General features: G+C 40.9%; 1 protein-coding gene across 5 annotated transcripts; it reads left to right on the top strand.

Moving 5' to 3' along the window:
* The first annotated feature begins 219 nt into the window (after positions 1-219).
* Positions 220-20,975, top strand: ZNF557 (zinc finger protein 557). 5 transcript variants are annotated; one of them, XM_055428950.2, is made up of 9 exons: positions 220-469; positions 1,303-1,393; positions 3,339-3,522; positions 5,282-5,408; positions 5,978-6,066; positions 6,941-7,067; positions 14,223-14,318; positions 14,795-14,877; positions 15,371-20,975. In XM_055428950.2, exons 4-9 carry the CDS (start codon positions 5,378-5,380, stop codon positions 16,151-16,153), a joined length of 1,209 nt encoding a protein of 402 aa, XP_055284925.1. In that variant the 5' UTR covers positions 220-469; positions 1,303-1,393; positions 3,339-3,522; positions 5,282-5,377; the 3' UTR covers positions 16,154-20,975. The 5 variants fall into 5 exon arrangements, with proteins under 5 accessions (XP_055284925.1, XP_055284924.1, XP_055284923.1 ...); XM_055428949.2 differs by having other exon boundaries at positions 220-505; XM_055428948.2 differs by lacking the exon at positions 3,339-3,522.
* Positions 20,976-21,254: the final 279 nt, after the last annotated feature.

The raw sequence follows: 21,254 nt of genomic DNA, 5'->3' as shown, positions 1-21,254 counted from the left end.
CTCTCCGCCTCGTCTATCCAAGCCCCACCCCGGCCTTATCCCCGCCCCTGGAACTAGTCTCTGCCCAGCATTAGGCTGTGAGACTCTAGCACCGCCCCCCAGATCCGTACCCAGTCAAAGTCCGGTCCTTAGTCCCCTCACTGGACGGGTGTCCGCCCACAACCGAGCCCTCCAGGCTTGGTTCCGCCCACAAGCTGGTACCCGCCCACAGCCCCGCCCCTAGAGCCGGTTTCAGTCCCTGGCTCTGACCCACACTACGGCCCACCCTTGGACTCGCTACGCAAACGAGAATGCCTCGTCCGAGGCTTGGGGTCAAGGGCGCAGTCGCCCGCCGCTTCAATCCTGCAGGACCCCACTGTCCGCGGCGGCTAGATGCCGGAAACTAAAGCCCCTGCTCCAGCTCAAGACCGGAAGCGGAAGCGTCGATGGTACAGAGGAAGAAATAGCGGGGCGGCTAGCTGAACTGTGGGTACGGTCTTCTCCGCTGGGGGCTTGGATTCACGTGGTACGTTCGGCATCATTGCAAGAGTCAGGACTCTGTGGGCTGCCGGCACTCCTGGGCTCCCGTAGGAGTCTAGGAAGGGGCATGAGTCTGGGGCACCCCGGTCACGGGCTATAGCGTTCCTCCCCCTTTCCCGTGAGCCGCGTTTTCACCCCTGGGGCCTCAGGCTGTTCCGGCAGGTCGGCGCATAACCTCGGTTTCCTCCTAGCTCTGGGCACCGCTGTCCCCTTCTCAGAATTCCCCATCTCCCCACCATCTTACCCCGGTGTGTTTTTTGCCTCCTAGGGGACATTTAGTCGTCTGGAGGCATTGTTTTGGTTGTTACAAATGGAAGGGGCTGCTACTGGCTTCAAGTGGGTGGAAGCCAGGGATGCTATTGGACATCCTACAGTACACTAAATAGCTCCCGTGACAAAGCGTTATCAATAGTGCTGAAAAGCCCTGAATGAACTTAAAAGGTTAGCGGAGACACTTTTAGTGCCCTTGAGTGTCGAGTCTTGTTAAAAGTGTCTGGAATCACAAAAAGACAGTCACTATCCAGTTAAAAGAGTTGAGCACGGCGAATGAATGCACACCGCGTGAAGCCGCTTCCTCCTACTCACAGGGCAGATAGCTGGACAAGAATCAGAAAAATCTAGTCGTAACCTGCAATTACCTGTTAAATCCGTACAGTAAATATTAATACAAAGAAAGAAAAGTGAATGGTGTGGCCCTTCCATCCAGCAATTGTATTATGCCCCCCCAAAAATCTCGAAAGCAATCTTTGTATCCTTTTTCTCCCCCGCCACCCCCCGCAATAGACAAGTAATTATCTCTGGAGTGCAAGTCTGAGTTGAAACCAGTCTCAAGGTTCACCTGTCCTCATTGACACGTGGATTTCTCTGTGACCAGGTGAGTACCATGTGGATCTTGTAAAAACAATTTCCAGCAGCCTCAGCTATGCAGAACTGCTAATAGGCTTTTCCTGTGCTCAGGCTGTAAAGACAAGGAGTCACTGAAAGTGAAAGTATCTTAAAAAAAAAAATTTGATGGGGATTATGTTCAAGGGAAAGACAGTAAGGAGTGTGGTGATGCATGTGTAAATAAGTAAATACAGTTATGTGCAAATAAATGCACATTAAACAAACATGTAAATAACTATACATAAGTAACATATAGATTGACTTGCACTCCATAATACCGAAAATTTTAGGATTTTATATATTTTAAGTATATTTTATATATTTAAGTATAAATATATACATTTTTAAATGTGTATCTGTAGTATTAAAAGTCATCCCACTAAAGACTAGCAGGACCGCTCGGCATTATTCCTCAGGCCTGGTTGGTTCAGTTTGACTTCTGCTGCTGCTGCTAAGTTGCTTTAGTCGTGACCGACTCTGTGCAACCCCACAGACAGCAGCCCACCAGGCTCCCGTCCCTGGGATTCTCCAGGCAAGGACACTGGAGTGGGTTGCCATTTCCTTCTCCAATGCATGAAAGTGAAAAGTGAAAGTGAAGTTGCTCAGTCGTGTCTGACTCTTCACGACCCCATGGACTGCAGCCTACCAGGCTCCTCCGTCCATGGGATTTTCCAGGCAAGAGTACTGGAGTGGGGTGCCATTGCCTTCTCCGCTGTTTGACTTCTAAAACCCTATAAATCTTCCACAAAGATTCAAAACAGGGTGCATAGGGGAAAAAGTAATTTGTACTTTTTTATATTGGCAACAGAAATTCAAAATTGAATTAACCAGCAACCAAATGTCTTTTGAGCAAGTGTTTGGTTTTATTTTGGGTTTTGTTTTATCTTCTTGAGATTTAAAAATAAGTTGGAGGAATACTGAGCAACAGCTTGTTGATGGAAGGGTAGGGCAGTAGTTTCTGCAGATTATACTCTACACCTTGCCTTCTAATAAGAATTAACTTTATTTCTTTAACTGTTTCTGAAATGCAGTCTGGTGATTTAAATTACAGAGAATCATTTTGAGTAATCTCATATTGTTGGTTTTCACTAATTGTGTTTGTGCCTTTTTCATTCTGTCTTTTCTGTAACATTCTTAAGGGGAATGCGTGCTTGTCATGCAGTAGATATGCTTTGAGTGCACAATTTATGGTAACCAACTATCCTGTTTATTCGACTGAGGGGTTTGCCAGGCTTGCCAGGTGCCTCAGTGTAAAGAATCCCCCTGCCAATGCAGGAGACCCAGGTTTGATCCCTAGGTCGGGAAGATTGCCTAGAGAAGGAAATGGCAACTCACCCACTTCAGTATTGTTACCTGGAAAATCCCATGGACAGAGGAACCTCGCAGGCTACAGTCCATGGGGTTGCAAAGAGTTGGATACGACTGAGTGACTGAACCCTCATGTATGAGGGTTTTGCCAGGACACAGAATATTTGGGGTTCAAACTAGGATTAGGACTCTAGGCATGGATTGAGAGAATTAATATTGTTAAAATGTCCATAGTACCCAAGACAATATACAGATTGAATGTAATCCCTATCAAAAATCCAGTGGTATTTCTTACAGAAATAGAACACCTACAATTTGTACGAAAGTGCAAGAGCAATGGCTTATAGTTTTCAGTATATAGGTCTTTCACACCCTTGGTTAAATGCCTAGTATTTTATTCTTTTCGATGCAATTGTATAATGGGATTGTTTTCTTAATTTATATTTCTTATAGGTCATTATTAGTGTAAGAAAACAACAGATTTTGTGTGTATTGATTTTGTACCCTGCAACTTTACTGAATTCAGTTGTTATAAGTTTTTTAATGAAATCTTTATGGTTTTCTATATGTAAAATCATGCCATCTGCAAATAGTGAAAAGGTTTTATTTTTTCCTTTCCAATTTAGATGCCTTTTATTTCTTTTTCTTGCCTGATTGCTCCGGCTGAGACTTCCAGTACTATGTTGAATAGAAGTGGCAAGAGTGTGGGCATCCTTGCCTGTTCCTGATCTTAGAGGAAAAGCTTTCAGCTTTTCACATTTACTAGGATGTTAGCTGTGGGCTTATTGTATATGCCTTCATTATCTTGAGGTATGTTTCCTCTGTACGTGCTTTGTGGAGAGTTTTTATCATAAATGGATGTTAAATTTTGTTGAATACTTTTTCTGCATCTGTTGAGATAATTATATGATTTTTTTCCCTTATTTTATGTGGTATACCACATTGATTGAATTGAATCACCCCTTTATCCCTGGAATAAATCCTACTTGATCATGTGTGATCCATGGTGTATGATTTATTGTTTATTTGGTTTGTTAATATTTTGTTGAGGATTTTTGCATCTGTTCATCAGGGCTGTTGAACTGTAATTTTCTTTTTTGTGTGGCTTCCTTGTCTAGTTTTCAGTATCAGGGAAATACTTTCCCTGTGAATTGTGTTTGAAAGAATCCCCCCTCTTCTGTTTTTGGGAAAAGTTTGAGAAGGCTTGGTGTTAGTTCTTCTTGGAATGTTTGGTAAAGTTAATCTGTGCAGCTGCTTGGTCCTGGGCTTTCATTTGCTGAGAGGTTTTTGATTACTGATTCAGTCTCCTTGCTAGTGATCAGTCTGTTCAGATTTTGTATGTCATCAGAGAAATAGAAAATGTGAACTGTTGATGTTGACAGGGGCTTCCCTGGTGGTTCAGTGGTATAAAATCCGCCAGCCAATGCAGGAGACATGGGTTCGATCCCTGGGTCGAGAAGGTCCCCTGGAAAAGGAAATGGCAACCCACTGCAGTATTCTTGCCTGGGAAATCCCATGCACGGAGGAGCCTAGCAGACTACAGTCCATGGGGTTGCAAAGAGTCGGACATGTGTTAACAACTAAACAGCAACAGTCTTTCAAATAGATTCCTTGTGGTATGATTGACAGGAATATGATAAATGTTTTGCATTTCACTTGAGGTTGACAGATTTCCTTCCATAGGGGCTGTATTTGTACCCCAACAGTGTATAAGAGTGCTCTTCTGAACAGCCTTGGTAATGAAAGATATGGTCCCCTGTGTCTTTGCTGGTCTGACAGATAAGAAATGATACCATTGTAGTTGCAATCTCTGTCTTTGTTCTGTAAATAAGATCAGTGGCAATTCTACCAATTGAATAGATAGTGGTGGAAACCGAACAAAACTGTGTCTCAGAGTGGGTGGGACATGAGGAAATTAGATAGATAAGTGAAAAAAAAAAACAAAACTTTGGCTGTGATGAGGGAGAGAGACTGGGTGGTAACTAGAAAGAAAACTCTGTGGTCAGAATAGTGGTGTCTCACTACTGAAAACACTGCATTGAGTTTCTATGGTGCGAGGGAGTTCAGCAGAGTGGGAGAGCTTGAAAGGAAGGGCAAAGCAAAGATAATTGCTGGAGACCAGTTCCTAAAAGGGATGGAGCACAGAACAGAGCTGCACCACCCGGCACTGCAGAGAAACCAGGTCCTGGTTTATAACCAGAGACGGAGAAAACCATGGTGCAGGGTACAGTTTTGGTGACAAGATGGGAAGGTAGATTCCTTCTTACGAAGATGAAGGATGGTGCAGGAGGATGCAGGACCATTTGCTGAAAGTGAGGATGTATTTGTTACCTATCGCTGCGTGACAAATCATCCCCAACCTTAGCATCTAAAACAGTAATCCTTTGCTGGGCTTCCTTGCTGGCTCAGTGATTAAGAACGTGCATGCCAGTGCATTTTAAAGGTAGCAGTGTGTACAAATACATACTGCATTTTGATGGAGGACGTGGTGGATAGTCTAAGAAAGGCTCATCCTCAGTAGCCTGGAGAGAGAGACTATGACAACTTCATATTTTCCCATTCATTCCAGAGCCCAGTCCTGAGTGCACTGTGGGGACAAGAGGAGGGGCGTCCTGGTTCTCCAGCTCCCTGTTGCTGAGGAGAACGTCGCTGTCTGAATTGCCGGATGGCGACCATGGTCCTGTCCCCCACTTGTGGTGAGTTTGAGGGTCAGCCCTCAGAACCGACCAGGTGCTAGAGTTTCGTGCACCACAGAGCAGGTGGAGGGAGGAGACTGAGCAGCAGGTGGAGGGAGGGGACTGAGCAGATGAGGTGTGAGTGTTACCCTTGGAGCCCCAAGGTCACAGATGCCTGACTCTCTGCTGCTTGGGATTTGGGACTTAGCTGGTTTGTGAATCTGGGGAGACGTCACCTGTGTTGCAAATGTGTGGGAGCTTTTGAATTATACTTCTGATTCTTTGTGTACTCTTGAGCTAGTAACAGTGGTATCCTTTGGCAGTTCATTTTCTTCATCTGCAAAACAGGAATAGTCCTTTCTTCCTCCAATGTGGTGTAAGACCTTTGGCCCTATTTTCTGGCCCCGAATGAGACAGAGCTCCGTTCTGTCTCCAGGGGAAGCTGGGTGTGGGTGTCTGGGTGTCGGTATGTCCTCTCTGTGTGTTGGGGATACAGTCAATTACAAGTAGGTGAGGAAGCCTAAGCCTCCAGGTTTGTGAGTGAGAATAGCGGGCAAGCCTGGGTTCTTGGGATGTTTCTTCTTCTCCAGCTCAGTCGTCCCTGTACACAGCCCCTCACCGGAAAGGGTACACAGAGGAGGAAGGGCTGGCTCATGGCTTCCTGACGGACTGGTTACAGGTGAGTCAGATGTTCCTGTTTCTAGATCGTGTTCCTTTGACCAGAAGTTGGACTTGTCCCTTCACTGACCTGGAGCTGGATCAGGTTTCAGGCATCTGGTGGAGGGTTTGGGGCAACCCAAACAACGTCAGCACGTGTCAGCATTTACTGCCATGTCGAGCTTCCTCCAAGGTCACTGTCTACACCATGTTTTGCTGAGGGTTTTTTTTTTTTTAATTTTACTGAGGTATTTACAATGTTAATTTCTGCTGTACAGCAAAGTGACTCAGTTATACACACATACATATATTTTCTTTTTCATATTCTTTCCATTATGGTTTATCACAGGACATTGAATATAGTTACCTGTGCTATACAGTAGGACTTGTGGTTTATCCATCCTGTATATAATAGTTTGCTTCTGCTAATCCCAAACTCCTATTCCTTCCCTCCCTCCTCCACCAGCCCCCTTTGGTGAGAGTTTTAAGGGGAAGCTAAGGAAACATGACTGTGTCCTAAACTCAGGCAGTTGCTGGTGGCCACTGGGGCATCTTTTCATCCATTTGTCAAGTACTTCTCTGATTTCTGCAGTGTCTTAGGCATGTGCTCAGCCTTTGAGATTGAGGGGAATTCGATTGCAGGATGTCACGGTCTCACTGGAAAAGAAAATTGCCTGTGTGTTAGGGGCGCATGTGGCCCTGGGGGTGGGCATGAGTAGACAGGAGATGAGTGTCCAGGGCCGAGCCCAGGAGCAGTCGAGAGCAGAGCTCAGAACCCTGCCCATACAGCTCCTGCTTTGGACTCTCTCTTCCTACTCTTGTTGTCCTTGGCTCTTTTTCTCTCAGCATTGGTGGGGATGGTTCTTAGTTAAGCCATGGTGTTTGTGGTGGTTTAGGACTTGGTGACTTTCGAGGATGTGACCATGGAGTTCACCCAGGAGGAGTGGGCACTGCTAGACTCTTCTCAGCGAAAACTGTATAGAGACGTGATGCTGGAGAACTGCAGGAACCTGGCATCGCTTGGTAAGCCCTACATCATTCCTGCATTGACTTAATGACTCAGATAACAAGACTTTTTAAAAATTGAGGTATCTATCATTCATATAAGATAAAATTCACCATTTTAATCATTAAAAGTTTTTTTAAATTTATTTTTAAAAATTTAATTGAAGGATAATTGCTTGGCTTTTGAAATAGTCAGAGTTGTGCAGCCATCAACACTAATTTCAGAGCATTCTCATCACCCTTAAAAGAAACCTGTACCCATTAAGTGATCAGTACCTGTTAACTTCCCCACCCCCCTACTGCCTGCAATTACTAATTTGCTTCCTGTTTCTGTAGATTTGCCTATTTGGAATATTTTCATATCAATGGAATTATGAAATATGTGATCTTTCTGTCCCATTTCTTTCAGGAAACTTAATATTTAAAGGTTTAGCTGTGTTGTAGCATTTATAGCGGAGAAGGCAATGGCAAGCCACTCCAGTACTTTTGCCTAGAAAATCGCATGGACAGAGGAGCCTGGTGGGCTGCAGTCCATGGGGTCGCTACTAGTTGGACACGACTGACCGACTTCATTTTCACTTTTCACTTTCACACATTGGAGAAGGAAATGGCAACCCACTCCAGTGTTCTTGCCTGGAGAATCCCAGGGACGGGGGAGCCTGGTCAGCTGCCGTCTGTGGGGTCGCACAGAGTTGGACACGACTGAAGCGACTTAGCAGCAGTAGCAGCAGCAGCTTCAGCAGCATTTATAGATTCTTTATTCCTTTTTATGACTGAATAATCCATTTTATGGATATACTACATTTTGTTTATTGATTCATTGGTTAATAAACATTTGGGTCGTTTCCACTTACTGGCTAGTTTAAATAATGCTGCTATGAGTATTTGTGTACAAGCATTTGTTTAAACACCTATTTTCAGTTCCTCTTTGGTATATATCTAGGAGTGGAATTTTGGGTGTTATATTACTACGTTTAGTTTTCTGAGGAACCACCAACCTGTTGTTTACAGCAGCTGCACCAATATGTGAGAGTTCTAATTTCTCCGTATCTTCGCCCAATATTTGCTTTTTTGAAGATAGCCATCATCTTGGGTATAATGTGGTATCTCACCTGTTTTTGTTTGAGTGTGTGCTCTGTTGTCTGATTCTTTGTGTTCCCATGAACTGTAGCCTGCCAGGCTCCTCTGTCCATGGAATTTTGGCAAGAATACTGGAGTTGGTTGCCACTTCCTGTTACGTGTTTTGATTTGCATTTCCCTAATTGGAAGGACTGATGCTGAAGCTGAAACTCCAATACTTTGGCCACCTCATGCGACAAGTTGACTCACTGGAAAAGAGTCTGATGCTAGGAGGGATTGGGGGTGGGAGGAGACGGGGACGACAGAGAATGAGTTGGCTGGATGGCATCACCGACTCGATGGACATGAGTTTGGGTGAACTCTGGGAGTTGGTGATGGACAGGGAGGGAGGCCTGGCGTGCTGTGATTCATGGGGTCGCAAAGAGTTGGACACGACTGAGCGACTGAACTGAACTGAACTGAATTACTAATGAAACGGAACATTTTTTCATGTGATGGTTGACTATATATCATTTTTGGAGAAATGTCTTTTTAAGCCAGGTTTTTAATTGTTGTTTTTTTTGTTTTTGGGTTTTGGAAGTTTGTTATATTCTGAATGCTAGACCCTATTTGCAAATGGTTTCTCCCATTGTGTGATATCCTTTCATTTTCTTGATAGTGTCTTTTGATACACAAAAGTTTTAATTTTGATGAAGTCCAGTTTATGTACTTTTTTCTTTTTTCCTTGTGCTTTTGGTATCATACCTAGTTATTGCCAAGTCTAAGGTCCTGAAATTTTGCCTCTATGTTTTTCTCCAAAATGTTCTAGTTTTACTTTTTCAATGAAATCTTTTACCTATTTTGAGTTAATTTTTATATGGCTTGGAGAAATTGTCAGCTTAATTCTTTTGCGTATATTAATTCAGTTGTCCCAGCACCTTTGTAGCAGAGACTATTCCTTCCCCCGTTGAACTGTTTTGGCCCAGCTGCCAAAAGTTGTTTGACCATAGCATGTGAGCTTATGTACTCTCAGTTATTTTCCATTAACCTGTGGAAGCCTGACATGAACGATGGGTCTGCCATTGTGCCAGTGCCACGTTGTCTTCATTACTGTTACTCTGAGGGAATGTCAGTAAATGGGATTCTTCCTGTTTAGTCCTTTTTCAAGATTGCTTTTGTCTATTCAGGATCCGTTGGCAATTCCATATGACTTTTAGGATCAGTTTGTCCGTTTATTTTATTTTTTTAAAAAAAAGGCCATTAGAAATTTGTTGGTGATTTCATTGAATCCTTAGATGACTTTGGTTTGCATTCTCATCTTGGGTGTGTGCTCACTCACTCAGTTGTGTCCAACTCTTTGTGACCCTAAGGACTGTATAGCCTGCCGGGCTCCTCTGTCCATGGCATTTTCCAGGTTTCCATCTCCTGCTCTAGGGGATCTTCCCAGCCCAGGGATTGAACCCGCTTCTCTTACTTCTTCTGCAGTGGCAGATGGGTTCTTGACCACTAGCGCCACCTGGGAAGCCCTAGTATTGTCCTCTTAATATTAAATTTTTCAATATATATCCTCTATTACTTACTTTTAGTTTGTTTCTGTCATGGTTCAGTAGATACTTTATATGATTTTATTGTTTTTAAATTTATGTAGATTTGCTTTGTGAACTAATGTATGCTCTGTTACAGAGAATCTTTCACATGTGCTTGAGTTGAATATATATCCTGTCGTAGGATAAAGTGTTTTGTCTGTGAGGTCTAGTAAGTTTATAGGATTGTTTAAGTCCTGTGCTTCCTTATTGGTCTTTTAACGAGTTGTTCTATCCATTACCCATTATTAAAAGTGGGGCATTGAAGTCTGCAACTGTTATTGTAGATCTATTTCTCCCTTCAATTCTGTGAATTTTGAATTTATACATTTTAGACCTTAGTTGTTAGGTAGTATATATCTGTAATTATCCTATCTTCTTGACTAATTGATCTCTTAATCATGGTGTAATATCTTTTTTTGTGTCTTCTAACAGATTTTTGTCTTAAAGTCTATTTTGCCTCATAGTAGTATAGCCACATTCTCTCTTTTTTATCTGTTGTTTGTATGGAATTTGTTTTTCCATTTGTTGATTTTCAACCTGTTAGTGTCTTTTAGATATAATGTGAGTCTCTTATAGATCACGTATCACTGATTATTTCCTATCTGTTTTGCTAAAATCTGCCTTTTTAATTGTGCCAGATTAATCCATTTACCTTTAATGGAATTCAGTATAAGAAGGACTTAGTTGTGTCATTCTGTTATCTTCTGTATGCTCTATATCATTTTCGTTCCTCCATTATTGTTTACTTTTGTGTTAGGTATTTTCTAGTGGACCATTGTGATTCCCTTTTCATTTCTGTTTCTATTTTTTAGTTATTTTCTTAGTGGTTGTGGGAGGGATTCCAGTTTTAATTTTAGACAGACTGTTCTGATTTAATATCAACTTCAATATACAAAGATTAGCTCCTGTATAGCTGCACCCCTCCTTATACTGTTTTTTTTTTTAATTATATCTTTATACATTGTGTCCCATTAACACAGGCATTTCTCTTTTAAATCATATTGGAAAAAAAGGGGAGTCACAGGCGAAAATAACAAGGAGTTAACAATCCAAAAATAAATAATTGTTTTTGATGTTTATATTTACCTGTGTATTTTCCTTTATTGGTATTCTTCATATGTTTGTGTGGATTTGAGTCAGTATTCATTGCCCATTCATTTCAAGCTTAAAATTTTCCTATTAGCGTTTCTTGTAGGATAGATATATTAATGACAAATATTCAGATTTTGTTTATAGGAATGTCTTGATTTATTTTTGAAGGGCAGTTTTGCTACATATAGAATCTTTGGTTAACTTTTTTTCTTTAAGTAGCTTGGGTATATCTTCCAATGTCTGTTGCCTGTGCTTCTGTGCTTTCTCATCCAAAATTGGCTATTACTCTTACCAATGATTCTGTGTATGTGTTGAATCAACTCTCTCTCGCTGCTGTCAGGGATACTCTTTGACTTCTCAGAGTTTAATTATATTGTGTTTTAGGATGGATTCTGATTCTTTGAGTTTATCCTGTCTTGGGTTTGTTAAGCTTCTTGGTTGTGTACGTTATGTCTCATCAAATTTGGGGAAATTCTTAGCCATTATTTCTTTAAATATCAGTTCTGTCCATTTTCTTCTTCATTTTAGGGACTCCTATTATGTGTATGTTGGTATCCTGTGGGTCTTTTAGGTGCTGGTCGTATTTTGTTTCTTTTCTTTCCTTCTGTTTTTCAGACTGAGTAGTATAAATTGTCCTATCTTCTTAGTTACTGATTCTTTCTTCTTGCTCAAGTCTGTTGTTGAACCCCTCTGAGTTTTTCATTTTAGTTATTGTACTTTTCGACTCCATAATTTATGTTTGGTTTTGTTTTATAATTTCTCTCTTTAAGATATTTTCTCTTTGATCAGAATTTGTTTTTATGGTTTCCTTTAGGTCCTTGATCATATTTAAAATAGTTAATTTAAATTCTTGGTGTAGTCACCGAGCCTCAAATTTGGGCTTCCTCAAGGATAGTTTCTACTAATTTTTTTTTTCCTGTAATGGACCACCACTCTCAGTTGTGTCCAGCTCTTCACGACCCCATGGATCACAGTGCACTCGGCCTCCCTGTCCATCACCAACTCCTGGAGTCTACTCAAACTCATCTCCATTGAGTCGCTGATGTCATCCAACCATCTCATCCTCTGTTGTCCCCTTCTCCTCCTGCCCTCAATCTTTCCCAGCATCAGGGTCTTTTCCAATGAGTCAATTCTTCACATGAGGTGGCCAAAGTATTGGAGTTTCAGCTTTAGCATCAGTCCTTCTGACGAATATTCAGAACTGGTCTCCTTTTAGGATGGACTGGTTGGATCTCCTTGCAGTCAAAGGGACTTTCAAGAGTCTTCTCCAACACCATAGTTCAAAAGCATCAATTCTTCGGCACTCAGCTTTCTTCATAGTCCAACTCTCACATCCATACATGACTACTGGAAAAAACATAGCTTTGACAAGACGGACCTTTCTTGGCAAAGTAATGTCTCTGCTTTTTAATATGCTATCTAGGTTGGTCATAACCTTTTTAATTTCATGGCTGCAGTCACCATCTGCAGTGATTTTGGAGCCCCAAAAAATAAAGTCTGACACTGTTTCCCCATCTATTTGCCATGAAGTGATAGGACCAGATGCCATGATCTTAGTTTTCTGAATGTTGAGCTTTAAGCCAACTGTTTCATTCTCCTCTTTCACTTTCATCAAGAAGCTTTTTAGTTCCTCTTCACTTTCTGCCATAAGGGTGATGTCATCTGTATATCTGAGGTTATTGATATTTCTCCCGGTAATCTTGATTCCAGCTTGTGCTTCCTCATGCCCAGTGTTTCTCATGATGTACTCTGCATATAAGTTAAATAAGCAGGGTGACAATATACAGCCTTGATGTACTTCTTTTCCTATTTGGAACCAGTCTGTTGTTCCATGTCCAGTTCTAACTGTTGCTCCCTGACATGCATATAGGTTTCTTAAGAGGCAAGTCAGGTGGTCTGGTATTCCAATTTCTTTCAGAATTTTCAACAGTTTATTGTGATCCACACAGCCAAAGGCTTTGGCATAGTCCATAAAGCAGAAATAGGTGTTTTTCTGGGACTCTCTTGCTTTTTCCATGATCCAGCGGATGTTGGCAATTTGATCTCTGGTTCTTCTGCCTTTTCTAAAACCAGCTTGAACATCTGGAAGTTCACGGTTCACATATTGCTGAAGCCTAACTTGGAGAATTTTGAGCATGATTTTACTAGCGTGTGAGATGAGTGCAATTGTGTGGTAGTTTGAGCATTCTTTCGCATTGCCTTTCTTTGGACACCAGTGAAGCCCCAGCTTAATGGTTAACTAATGGTTTATCAGAGATTTCCTTAAACAGTTGGAACAGAAAAGAAAAAAGCTCCTAGTCTCTCTATGCAGGGGCATACCTTCAAACTTAGGCAGTTTACAACTTTGCCTTAGTTTTCACTTCCTCCTTGTGCTGAGCTTGTCATAGGTGAGGACTTAGTGCCCTCTCATGTCTTTTCTGAGCATGTGCCCAAGCCTGGTATGCATGTGGCTTTCGAGATTCAAAAGACTATGAGGGAGCTTTTCAAAAAGCTTTATAAAAATTCCCCCAAATATTTTAGGTTACACTTTTATTCTAGGTGTGTTGGTTTGCCTTTTGCTTTCCTCTGCTGTTTCCATTTGCCTCAGGCAATAGTGGCTAATATATTGCCTTTTTAACGCCTTCAGCACAAGCCCATTGTGTAACCAGCTCAACCTTTGGGGAGTTTGGGGTTAGATAACCCCAAATGGCAAGCCCTTTGAGCCATTCCTTCAGGGAGCCACCAGAAAGGTCAAAACAAACCCCTACAGTGTGTTGAGAATAGGGTCTATCCTGCTCTCCATAGTACTAGGAGTTGTCTTCAATGTCATAGCCAAAGCACAGAACAGAGGATGAATCAAGGACCACTTAAAAATGTCAGCTATTTTTTGTCCTTGATTAAGCATTTTCCTGTTTGCCGTAGACTTTTGGTAAGTTTTCAGGGTTCTGATAAAGTTGTTCTGATAGTTTTTCCAGTTTATTCACTGTTTCTGTAGAGGGAGGGGCTTTTGAAGTTCCATATTCCATGATTTTCATTGTTGTTTTTTCTCACAAGACTTCAAGCTTGTCTCTGTTTCTGGGGTGTAGGAGTATGGTGATGAAGGAGACAGATATGGTCTCCATGCTCGTAGAGCTATATATTTCCTTCCCTATGAGCTGAATATTCCTTCCCCAACTTTATATTTTCTATAGTTAAAAGCTTTATAGCTTTTGAATTCTGTATTTAAACTCAGGTATGGATTTTGGGACTGTGTATGCCCTGTCGCTCTGGATATTGAACGAGATTGCTTGTACTTTTGTTTCCTGAGGGTTACTATAGTCATTAAAATTTAGATATAATTATTCCGCTGCTGCAAAAGCCACAGTTCCCTATCTTCAGAATTCTTGGCTTCAGTTTCATAGAGTTGCTTGTCACTTGCACAGCCCCCCAAAAGCACATGTCTTTTCTCCATGAATAGGCTATCATGTTGATAAACCCAGTCTGATCTCCCAGTTGGAGCAAGAAGACAAGGTGATGACAGAGGAAGAAGGAGTTCTCCCAGGCACCTGTCCAGGTGAGCTCTAGGAGGATATGAGGAATTGTCTTTGAGGTGTAGATCTAGTCAGTGATTCAAGGCATGGGAGTGTTACATTAGGAAATACCTAAAATGTGCTCTTTTCTGACAGAGATGGCCACAGAGATTTGGTATGAGCTTCCTCATGCACCTTCTTTCTCTCCTCTTTAACCCTCTGTTCGATGTCTCATACTTTACTTTGGACTCAAAGGGGGAAATTGTCCCTTTTCCTTTTTAAATAAGTGTCATAAGAGCTCTTTTTCTGATTCCTTCCTGGAACTTTACCTTCCTGATAATTCCTCCTAGTGTAAATCTCTGATCAATACTAATCCTTTTAGAGCCCTTTTTTAGTACCTGTAATTTGTATACTCATATGCCTTTCCTTGCAGACCTCCTCAAAAACCCTAATCCCTCAGTTTGTCTTTACTCATATTTCTTTTCACCATTAACTTAAATTTCTTTTCAATTTGTTTTAGATTTGGAGACAGTACTTAAAGCAAAATGGTTAACTACAAAGAAGCATATTTTTAGAAAAGAACATTCTAATGGTGTTAGAGCGGTAAGACCAACGTGGTAATTTCTGTTTTTTCTCAGTAGGAAAATTTCATAAGTTAGAAAAGCAACAAAATAATCAGGGGAGTCATTATAGGGAAATGTCATTAACATATGAGATAATGGTGTCTCAGGAGAGATACTGTAAATCAGTTGTGAATTTGGAGAACATTATAAATTAGCTCCAGGCTTGTTTCTTTGCTGAGAGTTCCCACAAGTAAATACTTCCTTAAATGTGACTGTCAAAATATAAAGTAGTCTTAAACTTATCAGAAAATGCTCTGTGAATATGATAAGGACTTGTGGCAATGCATCTGTCTATCTTTTCTTAACTTGTAAAAACTCGGACTGGGCAGAAGCCATTTAACAAGCATTTAAAATAGATAGCCACAACATCAATGATAATAATGTAACAGAATTCCTGAGAGAGAAAATTTGTATAACAGCATTGAATATTAAAAAAGTATTATAAACTATAGTTTTCATTCATCTCTTAACAGGAGAGAAGTCATCTGGGAGTGAAACTCAATGAATGTAATCAGTGTTTTAAAGTCTTCAGCACAAAATCTAACCTTACTCAGCACAAAAGAATTCATACTGGAGAAAAACCCTATGACTGTAATCAGTGTGGAAAATCCTTCAGCAGTAGATCTTACCTTACTATTCATAAGAGAATACATAACGGGGAGAAACCCTATGAATGCAATGACTGTGGGAAAGCCTTCAATGATCCTTCCTCTCTTAGACTGCATGTGAGAATTCACACTGGAGAAAAACCCTATGAATGTAACCAGTGTTTTCATGTTTTCCGCACTAGTTGTAACCTCAAAAGCCACAAGAGAATTCATACGAGGGAGAATCACCATGAATGTAATCAGTGTGGCAAGGCCTTCAGCACGAGGTCCTCCCTTACTGGGCACAATAGTATTCATACAGGAGAGAAGCCTTATGAATGCAATGACTGTGGGAAAACCTTTAGGAAGAGCTCGTATCTGACACAGCATATGAGAACTCATACTGGAGAAAAACCCTATGAGTGTAATCAGTGCGGAAAGTCCTTCAGCAGTAGCTTTTCTCTTACTGTTCACAAGAGGATTCATACTGGTGAGAAACCCTATGAATGCAGTAACTGTGGGAAAGCGTTTAATAATCTCTCAGCTGTTAAGAAACATGTGAGAACTCACACTGGAGAAAAACCCTATGAATGTAATCATTGTGGAAAATCTTTCACCACTAATTCTTACCTTTCTGTGCATAAGAGAATACATAACAGGTGGATATGAATGCAGTAACTGATTTCTTATCTCTCAGATAACTTGTGACAGCTCACACTAGGTGTATGAGTCGGCTGCTGCTGCATAACAAATTTCCCCTTGAAACATAGTGGCTTTAAACAGCAAACATATATTATCTATAGATCAGGAATTCAGAACCAGCTTATCTGTATAGTTCTGGTCAGGATCTCATGAGGTTACAATCAAGATATCATTAGGAGCTGCCATCCTCCACTTAATTGCTGAAGAGTCCACTTCCAGAATGGCTCACTGGCACACCTGGCAAGTTAGTAGCTGGTTGTTGGCAGGGAACCTTCATTTACTCACCGTGTTGGAGGCTCTACAGGGTTAAATATCTTTGTGATGTAGAAGCAGGGTCGTCCCAAAGCATTGGATTTAATGAAGAGCTAATGCAGAAGCTACAGTGTCTTTTATGACCTCGTCCCAGAAGGACATATCATCACTTCTTCCATACTTTAAGGGTCACACAGATCACTTCTGATACGTTGTGGGAAGAGACCATGCTCAATGTGAATACCAGGAAACAGAGATTGTTGAGAACCATCTGAGAAGTCACTGAAAGAGGGCCTTCAGGAGACCCTCTTTCTTTCAGGCTGTTCAATATGAAGTAATATTCGGTAACTCCTGTGTAAATTCACTCAGGAGAGAAACCTCATAAGTCCAAGCTTCATGATAAACTTTCAGCTCAAACTCACCCTAATGTACACAAAAGGTTATGTACTGGGGATAAATCTGAGGAATACAGTCGTGATACCTAGGGAGTCATGTGACAGTTCACACTAAAGGGAAAATCCGATGAACATCATCAGAATGTAGAAGCCTTTAGGGACACTTGTCCCTTAAAATGTCCCTTAGAACATGTGTGAGGAGTCACTACAGAGGAACACTCATGTAAGGAATGTGGAAAACCCTGTAGCACAAGTTTTTTGTTAACAGAAGATGAAATTTCAAGTACCAAGTACTATGGGAGGGAAAGCCTTCAGGGTTTTCTCAGTTTTTAAGAGACATGAGGATTGATTCTGGAGAGAACAAACCATTGAATGGCATCAGTATTGGAAAGCCTTCCAGTTTCCCACATTCCTTAAACTTGTGAGTATAAAGAAGGGAATGCCTTTAATGATACCTCTTACATTAGGAAAAGTATGAAATTCCTGGATGCAAAAACCTGTGAGTGGATTAATTTTGGAAAGTCTTTCGATGACTTCCGTCTTTGTTGACTTGTGAGAAGTCACCCGGGAGGGGCGGGAGGGGAGCCCAAGAAGGTACTCAACATGAGATTGCCTTAGCTCTTCTCTGAGTGGCCATGGAATACTTTAAAATGGGAATGAAAAGTGTAAATGTTATAAGTGTGGGATTACCTTTCAGTGTCTCATCCTTAGGGTGGGGCAACTAGTTCTTTAATTTTCAGTCTTTTTGATTAAGTAGCAACATTTGTGTCTGCAGCTGTGCCCTAAAATAAACCTTAAGTTATGTTCTTTAGTTTTGTATATAATACATTTATCATCATTGATTCTAAAACTATTAATACACTGCATATTCATAAAGGTATTTCTGACTATTTCCTGAGTGATTTAGTTTATCCTAGTAACATCTACGATAATTGCTAAACACCTTTTAGCAATTGCTAAATTGCTATATACCTTTTCCTAATTTAATGGCATTTTTATTAAGTGGATTTTATGATGCTGATTCTTTTTTATCTTTCTATCCTAGTATGGCAGTTGTTTTTAGCCTCTTTCTCAATGTCTTTTTTCCCCTATATTTTCTTAAAAGAAGATTTTTTTCTTTAAACTTTTTTCAAATTGTTGATGAGTAGTACTGAAAATAGTCAATCCACAGGGCATCTCCAAAGCCCAGGGAGGTGTTCTGCTCTGCTGGCCGTGGGAAGTAGGTGGAGGTCACGGAGGGGAGTGAGGGGGACACATCATCATCTGGCTTGTCTGCCTCACCCATATCCTGTTCATCTTACCCGTTCATTCTTGTGAAGGTGGAGTCAAGCTGTAGAGTTGGAAGAACTATATTTTGATCACGATGACAATGACCACAGTATGGCAAAAATCACAATGAGTGGGCTCCCTAAGAGGCTCTGATTGGCTCTATTACCTACAGGCTGCTTATTCCTAGACTTCCATGATTAGAAGTAACCTACGTGGTTGAAACTCAAGTGATTCTTTTTTATTTTTGAGGTGGTAGTCTGTTAATGTCCTGCTGAATAATATTAGTTGGTCATTTTATAAATGCTCCAAGATTATTTGAAAGCAGTGTGTGTGTGTGTGTGTGTGTGTGTTCATTTGTGACTGACTCTTTTTGCGACGCCATGGACTGTAGCCCTTCAGGCTCCTTCGTCCATGGGACAAAGGTAAGAATACTGGAATGGGTTGCTCTTCCCTTCTCCAAGGGATCTTCCCAACCCAGGGATCAAAATGGAGTCTTCTGTGTCTCCTGCCTTGCCAAGTGGATTCTTCACTAGTGAGCCACCTGTGTATTCTCTAATTTTCAGATTTTCAGTATTCTCATTAACTCAAGATAAACGCGTTTTCAGATATATTAGTATATACCTGCAGGTTTCACCCTCTCTCTTAAACATAATTACCAATAAATGTGAATTAAACTTCTCTACCATGGTTGTGGATTAACAAATTCTTTTTGGTAATTCTGTCATTTCTTTCTTTATGTATTTTAATGTAAAGTAAATAAAGTACATGCATTTCTGAGGTGATTGATCAGAAACTGAAGAGGAACTGAAGAGCCTTTTGATGAAGGTGAAAGAGATGAGTGAAAAAGCCTTTTTAAAACTCAGCATTAAAAAAACCTAAGATCATGACCTCCAGTCTCATCACTTCATGGCAAATAGAGGGGAAAAAGTGGAAGCAGTGGCAGACCTTATTGGGCTCCAAAACCACTGTGGATGGTGACTGCAGCCATGACATTAAAAGATGCTTACCTCTTGGAAGAAGAGCTATGACAAACATAGACAGCACATTAAAGAGACGTGGCTCTGAAAAAAAAAAAGGTCCAAACAGTCAAAGCTATCGTTTTTCCAGTAGTCATGTAAGGATGTGAGAGTTGGACCAGAAAGAAGACTGAGTGCCAAAGAATTGATGCTTTTGAATTGTGGTCCTGGAGAAGACTCTTGAGAGTCCTTTGGACAGCAAGGAGATCCAACCAGTCAATCCTAAAGGAAATCAATCCTGAATATTCATTGGAAGGATTGATGCTGAAGCTCTGATACTTTGGTCACCTGATGCAAAGAGCAGACTCACTGGAGAAGACTCAGATGCTAGGAAAAATTGAAGGCAAAAAGAGAAGGGAGGTGCAGAGGATGAAATGGTTGGATGGCACCACGGACTCAACGGACCCATGAATTTGAACAAACTCCAGAAGATGGTGAAGGACAGGGAAGTCTGGTGTGCTGCAGTCTGTGGGGTCCCAAAGAGTCAGACACAGCAACTGAACAACAGAGAAAAAGAAAAACTAAAGCATTGAGAGAAAATAAAATTCCTGATTAAATAGAGAATACCATCTTTATCCATGATTAAAACATTTTAATGAGCTCATTTTCTTTAAGACAACTCAGTATGATATAGATAGAAACATAGTATGATTTTTAGAAATTAAGAGATGCTGATTCTCAAATTCACAAGGAAAGGAATTTATTCAAAGAGAAATAACTTTTATTGGGGGATAAAATGAGAGAAGATGTGGGGAAAAGTAACATACCAAAATATTTCTCAGAAGTTCATTATTGGAGGAAAAAACAAACTGAATTTTACTGTAGAGACTCCAGAAAAAGCCCATGTTTATTTGGAAACTCAGAAGTTAAGATTGTTTCTATTTTAAGTAAATTGCAAAATTATTATTTGAATGAAGAAAATTACTACCGGTAATTTTAAAAATTTAATTTTTTAATTGAAGGATAATTGTTTTACAGAATTCTGTTGTTTTCTGTCAAACATCAACATGAATCCGCCATAGCTACCAGTATTTTTCATTGGCTACTTTCTGCATTCAGAAAAAAATTATTTTTCAGTTAAAATTTTATTTTCAATAAAAATCTCTGAAAGAATTGCACTAATGTGTGAAAAGCATGTATACCTTCAGTTCAGTTCAGTCGCTCAGTCGTGTCCGACTCTTTGCGACCCCATGAATCACAGCATGCCAGGCCACCCTGTCCATCACCAACACCTGGAGTTCACTCAAACTCATGTCCATTGAGTCGGTGATGCCATCCAGCCATCTCATTCTCTGTTGTCCCCTTCTCCTCCCGCCCCCAATCCTTCCCAGCATCAGAGTCCTTTCCAGTGAGTCAGCTCGTCGCATGAGGTGGCCAAAGTATTGGAGTTTCAGTTTCAGCATCAGTCATTTTCTCCTAATAGGAATCTTTCTTCTTGTCAGACATAATACAGTAAAGGGTGGCCTGAAGTGTTTTTACAGATAAAATGAACTTTCTGGATACAGGAATGGAGGAAGCAATAAGGATGTACTTATTGTATACTTAATAATGGAGGACCCAGCTAGATTCAGTAGCAGGAGTTTTGAGGAGCGATTAATCTGAGATAGAACATCTATCCATAACTCTAAATGACTGAGACTTAAAAAGAAAAAACAGATCCTCTGCGAAATATATGTAAAGCAATTCAGATGCTATTATTGGAATGAATAAAATATCTGGTTTATTGTTCAAAAACCAAGTGTAATAGCAACTTACTATGAGATAAAACCTGAATGCAGATTTCTCTTAGAATCTGTTTGATACTTTAAACCTTTCAGAGAGTTCTCAAGTCTTAGGAGGGTAATGTAGCACTTTGGGGCAAAGATACAGCCTAGGAGCCCAGCACTGGAGGCCAAGCTGGAGACAGTCTCCACAGCCACCATGACCTTGCCCTTGGTGCTGTAGCAGATGGGGAGGAAGGTGACCCAGACACTGAGCAGCACTGGCATGCTGGAGGTCAGGAAATTGGCTTCATTGACGGTGTCAGGCAGGTTCCTGGCCAGGAAAGCCCAGGACAAGGTTCCCCAGGGCTAAGGAGCCCAGGTAGCCCAGGACATACTAGAAGTCAGTGACCGAGCCCTTGTTGCATGTGGTGAG

The sequence above is a fragment of the Moschus berezovskii genome, chromosome 8, assembly GCF_049115385.1.
Source record: "Moschus berezovskii isolate FMDL1 chromosome 8, NW_MosBer_1.0, whole genome shotgun sequence".
NCBI lineage: Eukaryota > Metazoa > Chordata > Mammalia > Artiodactyla > Moschidae > Moschus > Moschus berezovskii.
This window is presented reverse-complemented; position numbering and strand designations above follow the sequence as displayed.